Genomic DNA, 15,468 nt, shown 5'->3' with positions numbered 1-15,468 from the left:
CTTGAGGGGCTCTGGGAGGTACCCCTGACATGTGGGGAGCCCAGGGCACCCCACACAGTGGGAGCCGAGGGCTGTGGGGAGCCCCCCACACCAGGCTCTCCCGCAGGACCCACACCTCAGCCTCCCAGGCCTCAAACACCAGCCCAGCCTCTGTAACCCCAGGGCGGGCTCTCTTTGAGATCCATTTCTCTCTCCTGGGGGAGACCTGGGCCTCAGCCCCTACTCCACTCACAGGCCCTGACCTTGGATTTCCTGGCTGGGCGCAGACTCCCGTCCTAACTGTCCCACAGGACCTTGGGTTTTTAAGCCGAGGTGTCCAGTCCCTGCCCCCAGCACTGCAAACCAGGCCACTGAGGGCACAGGTGGTAGGAGGGTGTGTCCCGGCCAGAGTGGTTGCGAGAATGGGCTCAGGGGGCAGGACGGGGAGACTGGTGGGCCCCAGGCTTCTGGGCAGCCATCTACATCCTGCTCTGGGTTTCTTGCCCACCCGCGTCTCAGGCCTCATTCGGAAAGCCCAGGCCCCAGGCTGAGACTCAGCCACGCCCAGACCCTCCTGACACCGGCTTCGTGAGATGCTCAGATGCTAGGGACGGACCCGCTGGAGCGGGTGTGGGTGGCAGTGGGTGAGACGCTCAGGCTAGGGCTGGTGACACATGCGATGGGGGCAGAGCAGGGGAATGGAAAAAATGAGTGGCGGCCCGCTGCAGGGGCCGCCTTACGGGAAGGCAGAATGCAAAGTGCTGACTGCGTCCCTCTCACTTCTTATCTGAGCCGCGTTGCCACCAGCGAGTGGCCCTGCACCGACAGCTCGGACGGCCGGCAGCTCGACAGGCGACCGCTTCCTTCCCTCCTCACGGCTCGCTCTTTTGTCTTTTTTTTTTTTTTGTGTCAATGTGAACTCTTGCTCTTTTAAACATTCTCAAAGCGTGGTAATCCATTAGATTTTTACTTTTACTTTTGGTATTTTCGATGTTCAAATTGCTCCCTTGTCTTTGGACAGGGCCCCAGCGTGGTTCCTTTCCTTTGGGGGCAGCGAGATCTCTCCATCCGCTCTGCACACGCCCCACGCTGACCGCACAGGTGTCTGTCCAAGGAGCCAAGTCCACCCCGTGTCTGAGCCAGGCCCCTCCTGCTCCAGCTGCCAACTGCCGGCTTAGCCCCAAGACCCAGCATGGTGAACCCCACGTGCTTCTGTCAGCTCACGTTTTTGCCAGTCACCCCTGGGAGGTATTTCACAGGTGGGGTTCATGGGTCAAAGGGCAAAACGCTTCCCTAACTGCTAGATCACCTCCACTTCTCCAGTTTGCATTTCCACCCGTAGTGCACGAGGGGCCCGCTTCCCCACGTCCTCCAGCCGGGTGGCGTCCAGCTCCGAGTCTCGCCGGTTGCCTGGTGCTGTTGTAACCTGCGTTTTTCTTATTATGAGTAAAACAGAACATCCTTTCCCTTGTGAGGGATACGTGTGTATTTAGCGCGTGCATGTGCCTGAACTGTCTGCTCACATCTGCTCACTTCTCCCTTGTACCTTTGACCTTCCTTTTCCCATATTTTTAGCTCTTTCTGTCTTTAGCCTCTCGGGTGGTATTGCAAATGCTTCCCCCAACCCCCCTGGTTTACTTTGATGATTTTTGCTCATTTTCTCCTGTTCATAGAGCTGACTGTGTCAGTCTCCTCTGTAACCGCGCCCTGATTTTGAGCAGTGACGTTTCCTATTCCTTTGGGGGGAAGGAATCTGCCCTTGTTTTCTTCAGGATCTTGTGGGGTTTCTTGAGTACACCTACGTCTGTTGCTCATGGCGTAGGCCTGGTCTCTCTTCTGAGCCGCTATGCTGCCCCAACGCCATTTGTTAAAAAGTCTCTCTTCCCCCATCGACTGGAGCTCTCTGTTCCTTCTTTTCGTGAGCTAACACCTCTGTTTTAATTACAATTAGTTTTAGATCTGATAAAGCTGGTCTTCTTTCACTTTCTTTTCATGGTTTTCTTGGCTGTTTCTTGCTGGTTTGTCTTTCCGTATGAACTTTACAGTTACAGAAATGTGGGTTCTTATTGGGATCATGTTAAACTTACACGTTAACCCAGGAAGAGCTGACGTCTCGAGGGTGCCGTGTCATCCTGACCGAGGACGCCGTGTGCTCAGCCCACACTGCACCCCAGCTCTCCTCCGTCGAGTCCCCACGGTTCTCACTACATTCGTGCCTTGAGTGTTTTATCTTCCCTGTTGCTGTTGCAGACGGAATATTCTCTCTCACTTTTTCTTCTGACTGGTTATTGTTTGAATATATGAAAGCCACTCATTTCTGAATGTTAATTCTGTATCTGCTACTTGACGAGATTTTCCTATTGCTGTGGCAGTTTTTCCACAGAACCTACTGGGTTTTCCAGGCACGCAAACCGCGTCATCTGCAAAGGTTCCGGCGGTGTTCCCGTTAATGCCTGACCGTGTTTGGTGTCTCCACAGTGAACTGCTTCCTCGCGTGTCCTGGATGTTGTGATTCTGCCTCCTGCCCCACCCGGGGACAGGACCCCAGGGCGGCGAGCACACGATGGGAGGTTGCAGGGCTGGGAGCTGGTCGGGGTGCCCGAAGGTCTGGACGGGGCTGACTGGCAGGGGCAAGGTTGGGGGTGTCTGTCACTGTACTTAGGGACAAGGGCCAAGGACACTGTGGTGGTGGTGGATCCCCTCCTGGAGGACAGAACAAACACCCCTTTGCATATGGGAGGGGACTGTGTTTCCCCAAAGATGCTGCAGTCTGTCTGTGGCACCCTGACCCCTACTCACCCACAGGGTGGTGCAGCCCACTGACCAGCCTGGCCTGTCCCCCTAGCACTGCCCGGGAGGGACTCCCTGGTATGGGGGCATGTAGAGGGTGGAACAGGGCAGATACAGGCACAACCACTCAGGAGACACCCTGTGCTGGGCTGAGTGGTCAGGGGGCAGGTGCCGTGGGACCCTGGGGCATGGAGCCCGGGAGGAAGGGCCTCTCGGGAGTGGTGCTGTACGGCCCCAGAAGTCAGAGGGATCTAGCGCCCCCGAGGCTGTGGGTGTGAGCGTGGGGAGCAGAGAGTTGAAGGACTTGGGGCCTGTGTGTTTCTGGGACAGTGAGGGGAGGGCCAGGCCTGCTGAGGACCAGGCTGGCTGGCTGCCTCCTCCATCTTCAGCCCAGCGCCCGCAGCCCTGGCCAGCAGAGACTGGTGCTCCCTCCCGTCTCCCCCCACAACTGTGAGCAGGAGAGAACTCAGGCCTTTCTGGGAGCTTTGTCATTATTTAATTATAATAAAATAGAACCAAGTCCCCTCAGCTCAGGGGCTCTGAAGTGTGTGTGGAACCCGAGGGAGCATGTGCCCCTGAGTCCCCGACGCCCGTGCCCACAGGCCGCCCTGCCCTGGACGGCCGATGTGCTGTGTGCGGGCTGGGCGAGGAGCGGTGGGTCTGGCCGGAGGCGTCTGGCTGAGGAGACACCTACCCCCCCACACCCCAGGCGAGAGCCCAGCAAGGCTTCTTTAAATAGCACCGTGAATGGGCACCAAGAAGAAGGGGAATCCCCGAGGAGGATAAATAGGGCGACTCCTGGGGCCCCCCAGGATGGCCTCAGCTGGGAGGACTGCAGCTCGGCCTGCGCCCTTCATTGCCCCATTTCCCGGGAACGCGTGAGGGTGGACGGGGTGCGTGCAGGGGTTGGCCCTCGGGCAGCCTGCCTCTGCCCCGCCCACCACTGCCAGGAGCTCTTGTCCAGGCCTGGGGGAATGTGAGGGTCCCTGGAGGAGCGCCAGCCCCTTGCGTGTCTGCGAGCCCCTCAAGGTGTGTGCTGGGTCTCTTCGTTACGGCCTTGCCTCACGGGCCGCCCCAAGGCACAGTCTCCAGCCAGCAGCCCGGCGCCCCCGTGTCCAGGCACCAGCCTCCCCCAGGAGTCAGCGGGGGCCATGGAGACCCCCATCCTGGCCACAGCACCGGCCCCCATGCTCCCCGAGGAAGGATGTGTGCAGGGGGCACAGAGCTCTGGCCAGCGCAGTCCAGGACAGGGCCTGGGGTCCTGGGAGGGTCTCCTTCCATTGCCCACATGGGACCGTGGAACCCCCTGCCAGGTCATCACGAGCACTGAAGTGAGAGCCAGCCGCAGGGAGTGGTCCCCAGACAGGGCTCGGCACCGGGCAGCCCCTCTCCCCTGCATCTCCTCCAGGGAGGGCGCCACCCTGGGCTCTTGGCGCAGGGTCTGAAGGACTCCGGCCGGCAGAGGATGCCTGTCAGAGGGGCCAAGAGCAGTGTCCGTCGTCGGGCCTCAGAGGCCGGGGCCCCTGGGGGTCATCGGCGGAAGCCCTGCGGCCCTGTGAACCCGGCCTGCCCGGGAAGACAATGGTGGCGTACTCAGTCTGTTCCGGGACGCAGGGGGCGGGGGGCTCCGGGGTCTTCTCTCGCCACTGGAAGTCCAGCTCGCCGTAGTCCACGGAGAACGTGGGTGGGGCAGAGGGGCCCTCCTTCTTAGGGAGAGAGGGAGGGGAGTCAGCAGCCTCCGAGTGGCTGATGCTCAGGCGCGCACACACACGCGTGCACACACAGAGCAGGGGCAGGGCCCACACCACCCTTCTTGGGGCCCGTGTCCCCAAGTTCAAACACGGTGACACGGCTGGGGTCGTGTGCGGCTGCTCCCCCCGGGGCAGAGTGGCCCCCGCCCGCCCCCAGCGCTCTCTGTGTTTCCTCGCGGTCGCAGCAAAGGGAATCAAACTCACCAGGGGCTCGTCCCCGCTCCTGCCACAGGCCCCTGCGGAGAAGCGCGCTTGGAGTCAGGGACCCCGGGGTGGGGGGAAAGAGGGGCTCAGTGGGGGTCCCTGTCCCCAGGGGCTTGGGGGGGCCAGCCAGCCCTGGGCAGGGCACCATGCCATCTGTCCTGGGTGGCTGAGCGTCCTCCTTGTCCACCCTGACGGTCCGGCCAACCCCACTTCCCGTGCAACAACCCAGGCCCCCACCCTTCTCCCAAAGGTCCCGTCTGGATGGTGAGCTGTCCGGGCGCATGGCCATGGAGGACCGCTGGCTTCCAGTCTGAGTGCTCCTGCCACAGGCTCCTGATATCTCTGGTTGCAACCTTGGGCCCAGTCTAGCGCTCCATGCAGGGTGCCAGCCCCCCACTCCCCCAACTGCCGGCTGGCGCAGCGAGGCACACAGAACCATAATCAATGATGTTACGGCCCGTGTTTCTCCAACTGATGCTGCACAGAAATGCCACGTGTGTCTCCACCAGGGGCCAGCACATGGGGCACACAGCACGTTCTCAAAAATGTGTCAAGGAGGGAAACGTGAAGCCCTTGAGACATGGAGTCCCAAAGGAGCCTGGCTGCAGCAGGTCAGGAATGGCCCACTGCTCAGTGCTGCTTTCCCCGACCTGCCCAGGGGGAGATGCTGGAGGCCGGCAGCTGCCCAAGGTCGATTTCAGGTCCCTGTGGAGCCTCCTGTTCTCTGGCCCCCTTCCCCCACCAACAGGGGCCTGTCCTGGGAGAGCATGACCTGGAGCCGCTGGTGCGCAGGGCCTGGGAGGGGGCTGAGCCCTGGGCTGGGTCCTGTTGGGGCAGTGGCTCCAAGAGAATCAACTCTGTCCTCTCCTTCCAGCCCCAGAGACATCCCTCCATTGTCAGAGAGATTGAGTGAGACCCGCTGCCTGGGACCACATTCGGTCAAGGTGTGTGTGTGTGGGCTTGGGACGTCCACAGCATCCCCCTAGGTGGTTAGGATGTGTGTGTGTGGGGTGGGACATCCACAGCGTCCCCCCAAGTGGTCAGGATGTATGTGTGGGGAGTGGGGCACCCACAGCATTCCCCCAGGTGGTCAGGATGTGTGTGTAGGCAGTGGGGCGTTCACAGCATCCCCCCGGCGGTTAGAGTGGGACGTCACACATTGCCCTGGTGGCTGTGACTGTGACCACAGGCGGCCGGGTGTCTGTTTCTGCAGCCTGAGGTTTGGGGTGGCCTCAGCGCAGCCAGAACAGGTTGCTCAGCCTATGGGGGGCTGTTCCTTTCTGTGCCACCTAGAGAACTGACTTCCACACTTGCACCTCCCCTCAGACCCCTCCTGAGAGCAGGCTCCAGGGAGGGGACACGGCCACCGTCTCTGAGGGGACCCCGGACCCTGGGAGGCCCAGTCCAGCCCCTCCCTGGGGAGGCCTCCCTGGGGAGGGCAGGGGGGTCAGACCGGGGATGGTGGCGGGGGCGTTACCTCGAGCGGCCCTGGGGAAGGTGGTGGTCAGGACACAGGCCAGCAGCAGCACCAGCAGAACGCCGACCAGGAGGCTCGTGATGCCCACGACCAGGCCCTGTAACTGGCCTGCGGGACTGGGCGGGGGGCTGGGGTGCTCTGTGGGCGGCTCTGGGATTCTCTCTGGAGGGGCCCAAGGACAGAGACTCAGGGACAGGACTCCTCGGGGACAGGGACCCAGAGCCCTGCCCTGCCCTCTCCACGTCCCGAGGGGCCTCACACCTAGATCTGTGGGCACCCGTCTCACCCAGGCCTGCGCCTCGGTAGCGCATCGGGGCACAGGTGCCCCCGAGAGGCGCCCCCACTGCCCCTCCCTCAGGACACATGGGCCTGGGGGTGCCTCTAGTCACAGAGGTCCCAGCCATCGGTCCCTGTGTCCCGGGGGTGGGACAGAGCCATGGGGTGGAGCCTGGCAAGTCCCTGCCCACTGCACCCTGAGGCCGAGGCTGTTCCGGCTGGCCGCCCCTGCCCGCGGGTCACCTGTCACCGTGAGCTCTGCACGAGGGCTCTCGTTGATCTGCGTCTTGGGGGGCAGGGAGATGGCCCCGCAGAGGTAGATGCCACTGTCATTGCGCCGGACAGCGAGGACGCTCATGTGGAAGTCTCGCCCGTTGGGCAGGCGTGTGACCCGGAAGCGCCCGCCCCGGCCGGGCTGGCTGCTGTCCTCGGGGAAGGCGGCCAGCTTGTCTGTCTGGTTGCTGGGGCTCATGCGGTACCAGTTGAGCACGAAGTGCTCGGACGTGTTGGAGAAGCTGCAGGTGAAGGTGGCATTCGCTCCCTCGGGCACCATGAGCCGGGCCGGGGAGAAGGTGAGGGGCCTCCAGGGCCTGTCCGGGGAGTCTAAGAGGTGGACAGAGAACCAGCGGCCAGTGAGGAAGGGGCGTGGGGACAGCCCACCCAGACCCTCCCTTCCCACTTTCCCACATCCTGGTAGGAAGGTTCTGGAAGGCCCAGCCCACACTGGAACCCCTCTGCAGCACCTCTGCCATGGAGCCTCACAGCTTCTCCTTGCATGCCCCCAGGGATGGAGCGCTCACCTGTCACCAGGTGACTCCCTGGTGGGACTTTGTCCTTTGACTGTACTGAGACCTGAGGCCTGGGGTGCATTCCGGCTGGGACCCCTGGGCCCCGTTTCTCCCCGAGAGGTGGTTGTAGGGGCCTCCTCTCCCTCCCTCGGTGACTCCAGGTTGCCTGTCTTGCAGCCCTATCCCCCACGTTCTGCTATCCTTGAGCCCTGATCCCTCTGGGGGCCTGCCTGGTCCTGTCTGCCCTGCTTGGGTGGAAGGGGAGGGTAAATGGGGGGCTGGGCTGGATGAGTAGGGCGCTTCCCAGGAGAGCCCAGCCCCTTGCAGGTTCAGGGTCCAGGCTTTGCCCCCATCTCAGAACAAGTTCAGGGTTGGGACCTGGGTCCCAGCCCACGAGGACCCCCAAGTGGGTGCCGCTACCCTGGGCAGTGTGGGGGCCTCCATGTCTTCTGCCAAGACTCTGGGGACTGGAGCTCAGAGGCAAGCTGGGCCATCGCCTCTGGTCTGCACAGAAGGCAAGGCCCCGATGGTGCGGGGCTCTGAGCGCCAGGGCCCTGTTGGGGGTACGCCCCACAATGTTACAGAGGCCTGCAGCTCTTCCCACCAAGGGCCTGCCTCTCACGTCAACACTCACACCCGTGCACACACACACCTAGAAACACAGGAACACATTCACACTCACGTTCACACACGCATGAATGAGCATGCCCTCGCACGCTCATACTTGACTTGCTGGCACTCAGGGGAAGGAATGCCTCCTGTGGAGGCCCCGGCGACATGCCTGCAGCACCCCACGTCAAGTCGAGGTGGACTCTGACGGTGACGCAGGGGTCCCGGGGTGGGAGCCATGGCCAGACCCACACGAGCTGGACCTTCCCCTCCTGTGGCGGCTCCCACGGAAGGCTGTGCCATGATCCCTCATTTAGACATGGGGAAACTGAGGCTTGGAGGGAGCAAGCGGCTCTGTCCAGACCAAACCCCAAGCCTGCAGCCAGCTCCCCTCGGCCCCCTGCCGTGTGACCGGCCCGGGACTCAGGGGCCTCTCTGCCCAGCTCTCTGCCTCGCTCCTCGGGCCTCAGCTGCAGCCTCCTTGCCAGGGAAGGGCCCACCAGACCCGAGATACTGCCCAATGCAGTCGTTCCCCCCGCCCACCCAACACGTCGCACACCACAGGATTCCCAAATCCTGCTCCTAACCCTGGGATGTCGGTCCTGGGAGGAGCCTGTGGGGCTGGTACCCTGACGTCATTCATGTCTGTTCTTCACTTCTGTTCTCATTTCTGATCTCATGTCTGTTCTTCCCGGCTTCACACTCATTGTTTTACTCAGCTCCATCCCGAGCGATGGTATTTGCTGGGGGTGGTCCCTCACACACGAGCTACGAGCTGCGAGCTACGGGACAGACCCGAGGCTGTGGTCCCTGGCTACAGTCCCTCTACTTCGGAGACAGACCGGCCTGAGGCTGTTGCAATGACCTGCTCACTGAGCACTCGCGGCTCCCAGGAGGAAGAGGACGGTGCAGGCCCTAGTGGCCCTGCAGCCCAGAGGGCACAGGGACCCCCCGAGTGGGCCCCATCAGGGCACGTGTGACCAGGAGGACTCCTTCTGCCCATTCCCGTGGGGCGCCTTGCACGGGGAGAAATCAGATATTTAGAAAGGGCAGGTAGGCCTTGAGGGGGTGAGATGGGGGTGTGTCCTGAGGTGTCCCAGCATCCTTATGTTTCCACGGCCAGTTCAGGGACATGCGGGGCCGTCTGCCCTCCCTGCGCCCATTTACACCTAGGACGCTGAGGCTTGGAGAGGCTGGACCCAGCCAGCCTGGACCTCCGGCCATTTCTGCTGCTCTGCCACCTCCCCTGGCCATCGACCAGCGATCAGGCCTGGCCCATGGCCAGTACTGCGGCTGTCGGCACTGCAGACCCGCCGGGTGCCAGATGGACGTGAGGATGGTGCCTCACGTGAGCCGCGGCCAGGAGGACCCCCCATGCTGGGGGTCCCTGGGACCTTGTAGGTGGGGTCTCTGCAGGGTGGGTGGCAGCCCACGTGTCTCTGTGGCTCTTCAGAGGGTCTGTCCCACTGGCCAGGAGGGCAGGAGCTGTCAGGGAGGCCAAGGAGCCCAGAAGGGGCCCAGCTTGGACTGGGGAGTTGGCAGGTACAGGTGGGGTCCTCCCCTCTCAGCCAGGCCCGCTGCCCTGTGGGGCCCGGGCGTCCACACATTTCTGCTCCCCCAGGGTGAGACAAACACCACGGGGCCCCTGGGAAGCCCTTTTCACTCTTGGCAATTGTGTGTTCTCACCCCACACCCCAAGCCTGCCGCATGGGAACTTCCCTTGGCAGCACTGACATGCATCTCTTTATCATTTATTCAAGAAGCTCACAGTCTACTTAAAGAAAGCATCCTGTCCGTGACGGACTGCCCGGACTTGAGTATGGCCAAGTCGTGCTGTGGCCTCGGAACGCCAGACCCGAGGTGCTGGTTCCGTCAGCCCGCCCTGCTCTGTGAATCGCCCGCCCGGCGCCTCCCAGTCTCCCACTGCGTCGGGACCAGAAACCCAGGTGCCCCTCACCAATACCCCCAGGACTTCCCAGTCTGGGTGGCGCCGCCCCCAGGTCGCTCTCCCACCCCCTCTGGGAATCCATGCCGCTGCCTGGTGGACCGCCAAGGCCTCCAAACAGAAGCCCCTCTTACCGCCAGGGCCACCGGGAAGCTCGGGGTGGGGGGAGCCCACACGGGGCACAGAACAGGAGCCAGGAGCACCGTGGGGACGCCGACCAGAGGACAAGGCCAGACCTCACTGGGGCACACGGCTCTCTGCTTTCTGGGAGCAGGCGGGACAGGCAGAGGGGTGCTGTGACGGCGGTTCAGGGTGGCGCTGACCTTTGAGTCAACCAGAGCCTTCCTGGCGCGGCGCCGATAGCAGAGCTCCTTTGAGTACAGTGGACTGGGGTCCTGCTGTACCCGTACAGAATGAATATCTGTGAATCTTTTCTTACATTGTTTGTGTAATAATTTAATTGCTGTCTTTTTACTTTGTACTTGATAATGGGGTGTCAGGCCCTCTTTTCTGTTTGGAGAGAGGGCTGAGGAGAGAGCTCTGTGCCCTGCAAGGTCAGGAGGCAGACTCCCTCAGGGCAGAGCCCGGGGCCTGGGACGGGCTGTGAGCATCGAGGGGGCACCAGCCTGGCTTTCATGGAGACCCGGCCTGGCTCAGAGGCGGCCTTGTAGACAACACGTTTCACAACCACCACCCAACACCCGATTTGGGCAAGGCCCACCTGTGGGTGCTGAGAATATCGCCTGGTGGACTATGGGTCCCCAGTGACCCCCACGGGTCTCTTGTTCATCTCATAGGAAAAGGGGAGACTTCACCCCCTTGTCTGTGGGCCCAGAGGGAACATCCCTGTCATGACACCCCCAAAGGTACCCCAAGAAGACCAACACATCCGTGATCTTCCACGAGCAAACGTCAGACACACCCGGGTGGTGAGTGCCTGTACCCCTAGCCTGGACCCTTCCAGAACGCCAGGGCCAGCAACAAAGCAAAAATCAGCACGTGGGACAACATCAACCGAAAAAGCCTCCACACAGCAAAAGAAACCATCAACAAAATGAAAAGGCAACCTATGGAATGGGAGAAGATCTTTGCAAACCACATATCAGATAAGGGGTTAACATCCAAACTATATAAAGAGCTCACATGACTTAAAAGTAAAAAAAACAAACAACCTGATTAAACAAATGGGCAGATGATCTGAATAGGCATTTTTCTAAAGAAGACACATGGACGGCCAACAAGTGTGTGAAAAGATGCTCAACATCGCTAATCATCAGGAAAACGTAAATCAAAACCAGAGTGAGGTCTCCCCACACACTCTTAGAACGGCTATTATCGAAAAGACAAGAGCTGCAAGTGTTGGCGAGGATGTGGAGAAAAGGGAACTCTTGCGCACTGTTGGCGGGAATGGAAATTGGTGCTGCCACTACAGGAAACAGTATGCAGGTTCCTCAGATAATTAAAACTAGCACGACCAGGTGATCCAGCTATTCCACTTCTGGGTGTCTGAAGAAAATGAAAGCACTAATTCAAAAAGATATCTGCACTCCCGTGTTCACTACAGCATTATTCACAATAGCCAAGATACAGAACAGTCTGAGTGCCCATCCATGGGTGAATGGATAAAGAAATTGTAGTATATATATATATATATATATACACACACACAATGGGATACTATTCAGCCATAAAAAAGAAGGAAATCCTGCCATTTGTGACAATGTGCATGGACTTTGAGGCCATTTTGCTAAATGAAATAAGCCAGACAGAGAAAGACAAGTACCGTATGATCTCACTTACATGTAGAATCCTAAAGAAACCCCCAAACCCAAAACCTAAACCAAAATAAAAACTGACCTCACGGGTATAGAGAACAGATAAGGGGTTGCCAGAGGGCGGGGGGTGGGTGGGTGAACTGGGTGAAGGGGGTCGAAAGGTACAGACGTCCCGTTATACCATGAATAAGTCGTGTGAGTAAGTGGGGATGTCGTGTTCCGCATGGCGACTACAGTCAGTAACACTGCACTGCGTATTTGAAAGTAGCTGGGAGACTGCATCTTGAAGTTCTCACTGTATGGAAAAAAACCTTTGTGGCTGTGTATGGTGATGGCTGCTAACCGGACTTGTGGTGACCATTTTGCACTGTATACAAATACGGAATCATGTTGTACACCTGAAACTAACATAATATGTCAATTACATCTCAATAAAAAATATTCCTAATTCTAAGGCTTTCCATATCTAGAATAAAATTGAGATTTGATTAAAAACAAAGAGCGGGGCCGGCTCCGTGGCTGAGTGGTTAAGTTCTCACGCTCCACTGCGGCGGCCCAGGGTTCAGATCCTGGGCGTGGACATGGCACCGCTCGTCAGGCCACGTTGAGGCAGCGTCCCACATCCCACAACTAGAGGGACGTGCAACTAAGATAGACAACTATGTACGGGGGGAGTTTGGGGAGATAAAGCAGGAAAAAAAAAAAAGATTGGCAACAGTTGTTAGCCCGGGTGCCAATCTTTAAGAAAAAACAAACAAACAAACAAAAACACAAAAAGAATGCCAGGAACAGCTGAGACAGAGACAGGGCTGGCTTGCTCTAGGTCGGAGGAGGCTGAGGACAGTGACGTCCGGATAAGCTGGCTGTCCTAGACTTGGCTCCCGTCAGACACAGACACTCAGCCAGAGGGCTGGTTGGGGATGCGGGAGCATCTGGACTCCAGGCCTGCCTCGGAGGAGGACATCTGGAGCCTTAGGAGAGATGTCTGCAACCAGCGAGCAAGTGGATCAGCTGGAATCTCATGAACTGGAGAGACGGAAAGTGCTGTGGGCCGAACCGGGCCCCCCGGTTCACATGTTGAAGTCCTAACCCCTAGAACCTCAGAACGTGACCTTCCTGTTTGTAGCAATAGGGTTGCTGTAGATGGAGTGTGTTAAGAGGGGTGCTGGAGTCGGGGTCCCCAACCCAGCAAGCCTGGTGTCCTTCTAAGGAGGGACATTTGATAGACATGCACAGTGTGTGACGATGGAGCAGAGACGGGGTGATGCGTCTACAGCCACAGATGCCAAGGATGCTGGCACATCCCTAGCAGCTGGCAGAGGCCTGGAGCAGTTCTCCCTCACCGGCTCGGAGGAACCAGCCTGGCCGACACTGCGATCTCCGCTTCCAGCCTCCAGACCGGGAGACACTAACTTTCTGTCGTGTAAGCCGCCTGGCGTGTAGTATCTGTCACAGCAGCTCCAGCAAACTAATGCAGAAGGCAAGAGTGCCAGTGGTATCCATTGGGATTCCGGTGAAGGGAGCTCACTGCTGTGTTTTGGTCACTTTTCTGTATGTTTCAAATATTTCTCAAAATTGTAAGTTAAAAAAAAATGAAACAAATCTGACTTCAAAAAAATGAGTCATGGGCTGGGCCAGACAGTTTTCGTAAATGATCTAATTCTCATGACCCCATCAGGCAGGCATTATTATCCTCAAATAGCTGAACACCATTGCTCAGAGAGGTTAGGTGACTTGCTAAAGATTGCACAGTTCGTCAACGAAGACTTCAATTTGAACTGAAAGCCGTCTCGTTTCAAAGCCTGTGTTCTTATCTACTGTCATTGCTAGGACAGGGGTCGGGGCACTGTTGGGTTTGAGTTATCTCATAAAATGCAAGAAGAACAGGTATGTAAAGGGGGGATGATTATCCACGGGAAAGAACAAAATAATAAATACAGTGAATACTTTAGGAAGGAAAAAAGATGTGTCATGGAACAAAAGGTCCCCTGCAGCCTGGAGGGCCCGAGGCTGGGTGGAATAGCAGGAGGACGACCCTGGCAAGTGACATTGGTGAGGCAAAGCGCTCTGTGCTGAGGCACCGCTGGTGCCCCGTTACAGATGGGGAAACTGAGGTACCCTGAATTTGAAAATCTCTCTTGAGACGCAAGCTAGTGCATCCAAAACTGGAGAGTCTGCTACAGACCTTATTCTCATCTGTGCCTGGTTTGGAAGGGGCCCTGGTGGGGAGAGGGCCACCTGGGGTGAGTCACGGCCCCCTTCAAGCCTTGGTTTCTCCTCCTGGGATGACAGGCACCCCTCTACCCTGGTGTATGGGCTCCCCTGCAAGGCACCCGGCGGGGCACCTTTGCTAGCAGGCCCTTGGGCCACTGACCCCAGCCCTGTTTCCTCTCTAGGTCCCGAGAATGGCCCGTGGGGCTCCGTGAAGCAAGAGGCCATGCTGAGGAGGGATGCAGGCCCCCGGGTGTCCCCGCTGTCACTGAGAAGGCCAGGAGGAGCAGAGATGTCTGAGGGACACCAGGATGGGCAGCCCCAGTGGGGTGTCAGTGTACCCCCACCTCATCTTGGTCCTTCCAGGGACCGTCACACCCCCTGCCGGGAGCCCAGTGAGGTTCAGACAGGACAGGCCCTGGGCCAGGCATGGGGGATCCACCGGCCCTGGCGTTCCCCTCTCTGTGGTGCTGGCCAGATGCAGCGGCCGAGGGTGAGGGCCACCAGCAGGAGGGGCCCCCTCCCTGACCATCAGACATTGACCATGGGCCTGCCCAATGGACGGCCCATACAGGGGGCTCGGGGCCAAGGACCCCCCCCCAGAGCCATGACACTGGGCCATGCCCAGCGCTCTGCAGCTTCGAATCTCATCCCGGGACCCCGGTGAGGAGCATCCCAGACCCATGAGCGGGTGAGGGGCAGACAGTCTTTCCTGGAACGGCTACACTGTGGATATAACTGGAGAACTGGCTCCAGGTGTCCAGCTTGTGACCTCTCAGAGCTGGTCAGCCCGTGTGAGGCTGGTTCTGAGGGAAAACACAAGTGTGGCAGCTGGGCCGTGGTTTGGGGCTCTGGCCAGCCCAGCCGTGTCATCCCACAGAGAGAGCACTGGCTCACCTGTTCCGCGGGAGTCTGAGGAAGAGCTGGAACAGATCGGAGCACTGCTTGCTTACGACCAAGGATGGGACTCCCCAACAGGTGAGCAGTCAGGCCCCGAGAGGGCATTTCACCTATCCAAAGCCACACAGCGCCCGGGCAGGGGCAGTGCTGGGCCTCGGAGGCCTGGCCCCACCACAGCCCCCTCCACACCAGCCAGGAACTGAGGGCTGGAAGTCTTTCCCAAGCCCTGACCCCATGCCACCCAACCCTGACCCACATACCTAGGAGCCAAGCCGGCAGCCAGCCCAGCTGCAGCAGGACCCAGACGAACGGCCAGGGTGCCCGCAGGGTCCCCATGCCCGAGCGCCAGCCCGCTGGGCCTGCGACCTCCTCCTCCTCCTCCACTGCTCAGGCAGAGGTGACAGAGCGGAAAGGAAACTCTCCCGGGTCAAGTGGCAGGGACACGCCCCGAGCCCCCGCCCCCTCTTCCTCCTCCTCCATGTGGGCGGGGGGTGGAGAGAGAGGGGGAGAGAGAGGGAGATGGGAGGGAGAGAGAGAGACAGAGAGAGAGGGGGGGACAGAGAGGGAGAGGCAGATAGAGGAGGTGTGTGTGGGGGTCTCCATGGGGCAATTCTTGTCTCTTATTCATTGTTGGGGGATGGGAGGGTGGAGGGGTACAGGGCCCTCTCCCCCCTCCCCTCCCCCAGCCATCCTCTGCCCTCAGGAGGTGGGTCGCACTCTCTGGGCTCTGGCGGAGCCAGCAAGTGCCTGGCCAGGCCTTGGC

General features: G+C 59.6%; 1 protein-coding gene across 3 annotated transcripts; it reads right to left on the bottom strand.

Annotated features, from left to right (window-relative positions):
• Positions 1 to 3,326: 3,326 nt before the first annotated feature.
• PDCD1 (programmed cell death 1) lies at positions 3,327 to 15,068 on the bottom strand. Of its 3 annotated transcripts, none has more exons than XM_046644410.1 (5): positions 14,966 to 15,068; positions 6,721 to 7,080; positions 6,202 to 6,363; positions 4,725 to 4,756; positions 3,327 to 4,475 (listed from the first exon to the last, which is right to left on the bottom strand). In XM_046644410.1, the coding sequence occupies exons 1-5, from the start codon at positions 15,039 to 15,041 to the stop codon at positions 4,242 to 4,244; spliced, it is 864 nt and encodes a 287-aa protein (XP_046500366.1). In that variant the 5' UTR covers positions 15,042 to 15,068; the 3' UTR covers positions 3,327 to 4,241. The 3 variants fall into 3 exon arrangements, with proteins under 3 accessions (XP_046500366.1, XP_046500367.1, XP_046500365.1); XM_046644411.1 differs by having other exon boundaries at positions 3,327 to 4,472; XM_046644409.1 differs by having other exon boundaries at positions 3,327 to 4,756.
• Positions 15,069 to 15,468: the final 400 nt, after the last annotated feature.

Source organism: Equus quagga, chromosome 17, assembly GCF_021613505.1.
Source record: "Equus quagga isolate Etosha38 chromosome 17, UCLA_HA_Equagga_1.0, whole genome shotgun sequence".
Taxonomy (NCBI): Eukaryota; Metazoa; Chordata; class Mammalia; order Perissodactyla; family Equidae; genus Equus; species Equus quagga.
Note: the sequence above shows the minus strand (reverse complement) of the source record. Positions and strands in the feature narration are given on the sequence as shown.